General features: G+C 41.7%; 1 protein-coding gene across 2 annotated transcripts in view; it reads left to right on the top strand.

The window, feature by feature from the left end:
* FGD4 (FYVE, RhoGEF and PH domain containing 4) overlaps nucleotides 1–8,913 on the top strand; it is a 152,485-nt gene that overhangs the window by 98,937 nt on the left and 44,635 nt on the right. For both annotated transcript variants that reach the window (XM_015566609.1, XM_015566608.1), the window contains exon 4: nucleotides 1,579–2,104. In XM_015566609.1, coding sequence (XP_015422095.1) covers nucleotides 1,579–2,104 — 526 coding nt within the window. The remainder of the gene's footprint in view (nucleotides 1–1,578; nucleotides 2,105–8,913) is intronic.

Genomic DNA, 8,913 nt, shown 5'->3' with positions numbered 1-8,913 from the left:
ATAGATAGTCAGAAATATCGATGAGAGAGAAACATCGATCAGCTGCCTCCTGCACATCTCCCACTGGGGATATGCCCGCAACCAAGGTACATGCCCTTGACCGGAATCGAACCCGGGACCCTTCAGTCCGCAGGCCGACGCTCTATCCACTGAGCCAAACCGGTTTGGGCTACTGAGCCCTTTTCATATGGCAAAGTGCTGGGCTAAGGAGTTGGGATAGCACAGAGAACAGGACAGATACGCTCTGCGCCCTCTTGGAGCATTAGTCTAAATTTATCTTTATTCCTCGTTAGGTCATAGGAATCTCTCCAAGACTGCAGCCCAGAGTTTTATGTTTTTCCTCCTTGGAATCCTAGATTAAGATGCTATACAAATATTCCCATAGGAATATTGAAATATATTGGCAGTTAGGTTCCATCATACTATTGTTGGTCTATACCAGGGGTGGGCAAACTTTTTGACGCGAGGGCCACAATGGGTTCTTAAACTGGACCGGAAGGCCGGAACAAAAGGATGGATGGAGTGTTTGTGTGAACTAATATAAATTCAAAGTAAACATCCTTACATAAAAGGGTACGGTCTTTTTTTTTTTTTTTAGTTTTATTCATTTCAAAAGGGCTGGATTCGGCCCGCGGGCCGTAGTTTGCCCACGACTGGTCTATACATTGGTAAGTAATAATAAGAACTTAAAAAAAAAAAGAAAAGAAAAGAAAATGTGTATTTAGTGGTGGAGTGTGCTGTCATGGAGAGAACCATCCAAGAGGTGACATCTGAGCAGAACCCTGAGTGATGGGCAGGAGGAAGCCAGCCAGTGTCTTAGGGGAGGAGGTCCTGGGCAGAGAGAACAGCAGCGCAGAGATCCTTAGATGCGTTTGTTCGCTTACTGGGAGGTGGGGGGACAGCAAGGAGACAGGAATGCAAGAGCACGGGGAGTGAGGAGAAATGGAATTTAATGAGGCCAGGCTAGCAGAGTATACAGAATCTCCAGGGCCATGGTCAGGTTGCCAGATTGACCTTTAAGTGTGTGGGGAAGCCCGCACTGAGTTTGATCTCTGCGGCCAACTTGGAGAGACTAGATTGGAGGGGACCAGGTGTGGGAGCGGAGAGATGAATTAGGAGGCTATGGCAGCATGTGCAATCAAGTTTTTGAGTTGTATTTCACTTCCCAAACAAAAATAACTTTGGTTTCTAACCTTTTCATACATTGAGGACTAGCTCTATTTATTTTTAAAATGTTAAGAAAGTAGAAGTCTTGGCAAAAGATGGTTTTATAAATATAAATATTTCTCATATTTAAGTCTCTACTAACTAGCAATATTGATAAATAGCCCAAGGAAATGTTTCAGCCCTTATAGATAATGGTCAGACCTGTCATCTTCATTTAAATGTTTCTTGAAGTGCAGATAGCATTGCCAGAGACTGAAAACTACACTGGAATATTCTTATCTGTGTTTCTAAAACCATCAGCAGGGGAAATGTCTTTACTAACTATCCCCTTTCCACTGGAATAAACTTGTTTTTATTCTAGAGCTGGTCCATGCCAGTGTTCTCACACTTCTTCTGGATTTCGTCTTTTAGCACATTATCAAGTTACGGTGATTTGAAGAAAAATTCAGCTGTGAACCTAAGTGTTCCTAGAACCACAGCAAGGCATGGATTGACAACCACACCTCAGCAAAAGCTCCCCTCCCAGGACCCACCACAGAAGCAGGGAAATGATGTGGAGCCAACTCAGGGTGTACAAACTTGTGTGGCTAACGGTGTGATGGAGGCACAAAACCAGGTGGAATGTGAGGAGGACAAAGCGGCCACTGGTAGCCCAGATACTCCTACTCAAGCTGCTGACCCCTTGCTTGACACGAACTTAGTGAATGGAGCAGGAGACGAAAGTACCACGGGCCCCGCCTCACCCACAACAAATGACTGTGATGGAAATGCTCCTGACAGCAGCTGCAGGACGCCCAGTGTGGACCCAGCCCTCCCCCTGGACCCAGCCCTCCCCCTGGAAGAAGAAAAGGCAGACACAGATGCCAAGGGTCAAGAGAAGGAAAACGGAGAAAGCTCTTCGGAACTGGAACAGCTGGACCAGCACCAGGAGATGAAGGTAAAGCATGAGACCGGCCTATAAGTAGGAGGGAGCACTGATCATTTAAAAAAATAATATTTTTAAAAATATGTTTTTATTGATGTGGGGGGAGAGGAAAGGAGAAGGAAAGAGAGATAGAAACATCAATGAGAGAGAAGTGTCTATTGGCTGCCTCCTCACTACGGGTTGTGGAATCAAACCCACAGCCTGGGCATGTGCCCTGACTGGGAATCGAACTGTGATCTTCTGGTTCACAGGTCGATGCTCCGCTACTGTTTTAAAACTCTGTTTCGTAGCACCCGTGCAATGAATGAGTCAGATCACCCTCTGCCCCAGGGAAACAGTTTTCTAGCTCTAGCTGGTAACGGGTTTTTCCCTTACTTTCTGTAGGTTCTGTCGACCTGTTGTGATTTCAGGAGTCAGAAGAGAGTGTGTAGACTTTGATACAGGCAAACACAACATTGCTTTTGTTTACAGAGGAAGCAAAGGTTCTTTGTTGCTAGGTATTAGGGCTGCTCCCCTAATATTTATGGTCTAAGCAAGAGGAAATTGCATAATCTTTGCTTTTCAGACATTTCTAATTTAATAGAAGAAATAGACTTGGAAGATTAATTTATACTAGCAAATGTGTCTTGTAAGGACATGAATAGGGAAGTAGTCACAAATTAGCCAATAGCTATCTGTAACTCTTTCCAGGCTTCTAAGTTTTTTTTTAAAAAAATCTAATTAACACACCATTTATAATTAGAAGACTCCTTAAAAATCGCCTGAGCCAGCAATCCATTTATAGAAGTAGGAACAGTCCCAGAAAGCTGAAGTGATTTTCCAGGGTTATAATAATAGCCAAGACCCCCTGTGCCCTGATTCCCAGGCCAGTGTTGAATCCCGGATGCCATGAGTCACAAACATAAATGCCAAAATGTGGGAAATGTCAGTGAGTGCAGCAGCCATGAGTCATACACCAGAGGGGGGTGAGACTGTGGCACACTGGAAGTTGACATCCTTTCTGAAGAGTCCTGAGAGCCACCTGAGTGGCATCTCTGCCCTTGTGCCAACAGAGAGCTGATTTGTTGGTGAAATGTAGGTGCTGTTGCAGGAACTTTGATACAATTGCAGTGGTAAGACCATTGCATTTGTGTTCTTTATCCATGTCAGTGTAGTGCTTTTGAAATATTAATAAATAATGGCTTTTTACAAAGTATTTGGAATTTCTTGGGTTAGAGGTGCCATGGAAGCATCATGGTAGATGCTGGAATAGAAAGTTGTTTCCATCTCTGAAGACAAGAAAAAAAGTTTCCATTGCTTAGTCTCTTATCAATTTCAAATAACAGTCTATGAAGGAGAGTTGAGAATTGAAAATTTGATAATTCTATCAAAATTTGTAAGTGACAAATCCAAGTCCTAAATCTATGTACTTTTTTTTTTGGTATGGTGCAGTGTCTTAACTGGCATTAACATAGGCAGAAATTCAAAAGGACTGATACTAAAATATTAGAGTAAAAAGTGCTTGATGGATGTGTTTAGAACTTTGAAGTGAAATCCACCTTATGGTACAATTTTCACTGCCCCTGAAACAAAAGAAAATTCCAAAAAGGAGCCACTGGTTTATTTTCTTGAGGTTTGGGGGATTGATTTTAAATGCTGACTTTCAAGCAAGGAAAGTTCAGAGGAGGAAGTGGGTGGGAGAAAGTGTGAGTCATACTTGGTAACATCTGAAACAGGACATTGCAAAGTGACTCTCTTACCATCTTGATAGTGAGTTAGTGTGTCTCTGCTTGAACCATGGTGCACGGAATAGAAGGTTAGAATCAAGAAACTCAACACCCAGATAGCTGTCCTTTCACTGTTGGGAGGATGCCACCAGCAAGTATTTATTTAACAGTAAGAGCCATTCTTATTAAGGGAAATATTTTAGTTGGTAAGGTTGCCTGTGGTTGCTGGGTACTACTTTCCCCCCACTGTCATATAGTATTATGTATCCATTTTCAGAGATTGGTTTGGGAGAGACTTAATCGGGCTTCTGTATTAAACTAGTGAAATCTAGAAGAGTACAGCTGGCCTTTCTCCTAAATGGGAATGTAAGTAGTGGATGGCGCGTGCTCTGTGTGAGAAGAAAATGATTTTTTTTTCTCTGCAGAGCTGTAGATCTGAACACCACATGTCTCCCATCCGGAAAGGAGTCTTAGGATTTAATTTCTACGTGGTGACCATGTGTTCCTCTTTGCTGCACTGATGCTTGTTGCATTGCCTTTCCTTGTTCCAAAGTACAAACATAAATGTTAGTAGTGTTAAGATGGTAACTTTTATATTATGTACATTTTACTGTAATTAAGCATAACACAGAAATCTTAATTTAGCGGTATAGAGTGAACCCAACAACCAGAACCAGGAAACCTGGATGAGGCTTCTGGCTTGTCCACTGCTGGGGTCCAACCCCAACAGGTCCAGGGGTTCCCCATAGGTGTGGACGGAGTCGGCGAAGAAGGAATGACACGGAGACAGCGTTCAGTTGATCAGCAGCCTTGCCAGGATCTCTAGCCACAATCTCCAGCCAAGTTCTGTGTCCATGTTCTCCTATTGTCTTGTTACATATGTATTTATACCAGTTGATTCTAATCCTATCAATCTCTATTCCAAAGGTTAGGGCGTTTCTTATCACTATTCCAGGGAGTAAAGATTATGTAGCTTAGGCATGATTGTTCGTAGTTAAAGTGATTAATTACCCACCTGGCACTTAGTTAAGGGGTTTTATTCCCTCCCTAACTTCAGGGGAAAATCCCTACCTGGGGTAACAACCTTTCTTAGAGAGGTGACCTTGGTTAAAACACATAGTGCCAAGAAGGTGACCAAACATTTTAAGAACAGTATGCCATATATGCCAGGTCCCTTGAAACAGCAAGGATGGACCGGCTCCCGGCAGTCCACTAACTAACAGTACGACTTTCAACAAGTCAGTTTTGTGTGCCTTTAGTTAAAGGATATAAACTGAGTATGATCATAGGGCCCTTTTCAGTGGTATCAGCATCTAAGTAGGTACGTTCCTTTGTTAGCACCGCCCTCCACATTGGCAGCTGCTGCTTAATCTGTCATGTGTTGAACTTCATCTAAGAGGTAATGGAATATTTGAGTTTCACAATGCAGACAACTGAAAAAAAATGTCTATCCTTATATAACTCGTTAAGAGATTTATATCAGAAAAAGATTAAATAGGTTTCATTTGTCCCAGAATTAAATTTAATGGACATTTCCTAAGTGCCCACCAGGAATGGGAGGAGGAGGGGTTGGGGGCAGGAAGGTAGGAGTAGAATAGAATCACAATGATACTTCACAAAAGTAGAGACATATTAAAGTGCACTTTGAGCAATCATTATTAATAATTGAGAACTGACTTGAAAACAGTCTCAGCTTATGTAACTGTTTTATTGATTATCTGATGTATTTGATCAATAGAAAATACTGTTGATCAATAGTATTTCAGTGGTCAATAGAAAATACTAGGTAAAAATTTTTTTACCTAGTAAAAGATAAAGAATACCTACCCTACTGAAACTATTGACTCTACCATAAACAGATTAAACACACACACACGCACACACACCTCGGAGCCAAAGGAAAATTGTTAACACTTTGCGATCCCTTTATCTCTCACCCACAGGGTGTTACAGTACTTTTAAATTAAGGTTAATTGTGTATTACAGCAGATGAAAAGGGGAGATGTTATAAGGAAAAACTGAAACCCATAAGTTCCAGGGACGGTAGATGCAAAGGACTATCATGTGTGTACATACGTGTGCTGCCCGCACAGGCAAGCATACTTGAGGAGATTGGGGGGTGAGGGTGAGGGGTTGAAATAGTATTAGAATTTCTGTTTGGCATGACTAATTTGTGTTATCATAAGTAGCTTAATTAGGAGACTCAGGTAAATGAGTCAATACATTTTAGAATGAATGTTACTAAAAATGGTCACCCTGTCTCAGACTTGTGGGCTTTGGTGGGTCAGCTTTAGTAGGCACGCACTGATGTGGAATGCTATATAGACGTAAACTTCTCTTTCGTTTGTGTGAGCCTTCTAATATCCAATTATATACTTTAATGTACTATATTGGTATGTTTTTCTGTTATTTATTGTTTTCCTCTATAATTTTATACGATAGGCCAAATATAAATGTGTGTAGATATAAGCTTTTTAAGACTAAGTTTAAATAAATAACAAATCTATGTTAATGGCAACATAAGCTCAAAGTAGCAATATATTAAACCTCTAAAAATAGCAGGTTTTTTAAAGACTATAGCAGAAGCAGTTTTGTTTTGTTTTTTAAGTCAGAGTAATATTATTATGTAGAGTTAAAATACCCACTGGGGATGGTTTTCTACCTTATAAAATGTAATTCCAAAATAGACTTAGAGACTTTCCTCAATATAAGTATACTCCCCCGGAAGTCTCTGATTTCTTGCCTTTTCTTCTTCACCTCCGCACCCCTCACAGGATGGTATGGGATTTTTGCAAAATAATGTAAATGAACTAGGTATAAGCAAGTTCTTACTTTTTAAAATCCCAGTCCCTGGGCCAAAAGCTCCTTTAAAATATTTAAATTGCCCTAGGATTGTTGGCTTTTACTTTCATATCAAAGACTTCTTTCTAAACCTGTATCAGTAATCATGCTGAGTGAACTACATTGTTCTCAGTTCATCGCCACAGGGAAGGGGAGGATGTAGTGCTATTGTCTGCCTTTGACTTCATGACTAGAGGGAATCTAGTACCTGGCCAGATCCTAGACTACACCTGATGGGCAACATTATTGCCTTCATCACAGTCTTCTGCCCGCCGCCGCCTCCTCCTACTCCTACTCCTCCTCCCTCCTCCTCCTCCTCCTCCTCCTCCTCCTCCATCTACATTTTTGGGGAATCATTATTGAATGTGGTGGCAGATGGATGTCTCTCAGTGAAACCAAAAGCATGTGACAAGCTAGCTCAGCAGTGCCATGCCATCCTTGTGATGCGCTCTGCTTTGGCCCCTGTGGTGCGGGGAGGCGCCTCAGCCTCACCCCATGTTCTAGGATTCTCTCAGTGGTTTCTTGATAGCTGGTAGTTGTTCTTGGGGCAGGGGGAGTGAAGTCATGAACAGCCCATGTCACCATGTTAGTTATGTCATTCCCTAGAGATAATTTTTAAGTTTTAATCTTTTCATTTCACCAACAGTGAAAGAAATTATATAGTAAAGTAGGAGATAGCTGAAGAAGGAGGTGGCCAGCCACAAAGTACAGGTTTATGGAAACATTTTTAAAAGTTAAAAAAAAACACCCCAGTGTTTACTTCCTAGTTATTTCTGGTTTTTTAATTATCATTTATTTATTATATTATTACATAAGACTTGAGGATTTATAACTTTAGAACATACTCAAATAAAATTAAGATAATCATCTCGGGGAAAAGAATGACAGAGATTCAAATTCAGAAGTAAATTGTGAATAGAAAACTATTGCTATAATTCAAATCAACTCACCTTTCCTCTTTTTCTGTCAATCCCCCACTTCCCACCCCCACTGAGTCTAATTCTAATCTTTAAAATTGTTAATTAAATTTACAGGATATGATATGAGGTATCAAAGTTTTCTGGGCGTTAAAACAATGCTTATTTTGGTTCTCCATTTTTTATTATTGGCAGCAGGTTTTGTTTTGGTTTTGGTTTTGGTAAAGCTTTACTTTTCTTTCAGTTCACTTCTTGAAAAATAAGGATAACTGTTGAGGTGTCATTAGATTTGAAGATATAGTAAGTTACTCCTTAGCTATTTCTTCTCTTGCAAATCAGGGGTAATTCCAAGCAAGTGAAAGTACCACCTAGAAATTATCCAGCTCCACTGGTCAGCCTCTTATTGTTGCCACTAGAGGCCCAGTGCACGAAATTTGTGCACAGTGGGATCCCTAGGCCTGGCTGGCAACCAGGGCTGATCAGGTTCCCTGCCTCCCTGTCTTCTCTTTTCCTCACCACCCCCATGCCACCACCATGTGGTTCCCCATAACCCCCACTCCTTCCCTTGCCGCCCGCGTCCACTGCCACCCACCCCTGCTTCCCTGTCCCAGCCCGGGGACCTGGCCCCAACTGGGTGATTGGGGCCTGCTGGGGGGGAGAGGGGGAGGGACCAGGAGGGTGGCCTGCAGGCCCCATCGGTGATCAGGGCCTGCAGGCTAGGGGCAGCTCCTGTGTTGAGCGTCTGCTCCCTGGTGGTCAGTGCACGTCATAACAACCAGTTGTTCTGGTCGTTCCAGTCGTTCCGTCATACCAGTCGCTTAGGCTTTTATATGTATAGATTATTACAATGAGAGCTCCAACTAAAGTTGTAGGAATATTAAAACAAAGTGCAGGATAAGGAAAGTTGTCCACTAACCATTTGGATACTTCATACACTCTTGAGGATAGCTTTGTTTTTCTTCTCTTCCTCCTCCTCTCCTCACCCAAGGATATTTTTCCCATTTAATTTTAGAGAAAGTGGAAGGGAGAGGGAGAAACTGAGAGAAACATTGATGTGAGAGAGACACATTGATCAATTGCCTCCTGCACACAACCTGACCAGGGCCAGGGATCAAGCCTGCAACTGAAGTATGTTACCTTGACTGGAATTGAACCCTTGGCCCTTCAGTCCATGGGCCAATGCTCTAACTACTGTGTTAACCACTAGGATGTAGATAACTTTTCTTTATTCATTTACAACTGAATGGTGAACTTAGAAACTTCTTTGTTTTGTGGTGACTTTGTATAGTATGTTGGCAAGATATAAGAAAGAAATGAGAAGAAATGAACTTCATGGAGCCTGTACCTGAAAAAAAAA

The sequence above is a fragment of the Myotis davidii genome, unplaced genomic scaffold (assembly GCF_000327345.1).
Source record: "Myotis davidii unplaced genomic scaffold, ASM32734v1 scaffold902, whole genome shotgun sequence".
NCBI classification, from domain to species: Eukaryota; Metazoa; Chordata; class Mammalia; order Chiroptera; family Vespertilionidae; genus Myotis; species Myotis davidii.
Note: the sequence above shows the minus strand (reverse complement) of the source record. Positions and strands in the feature narration are given on the sequence as shown.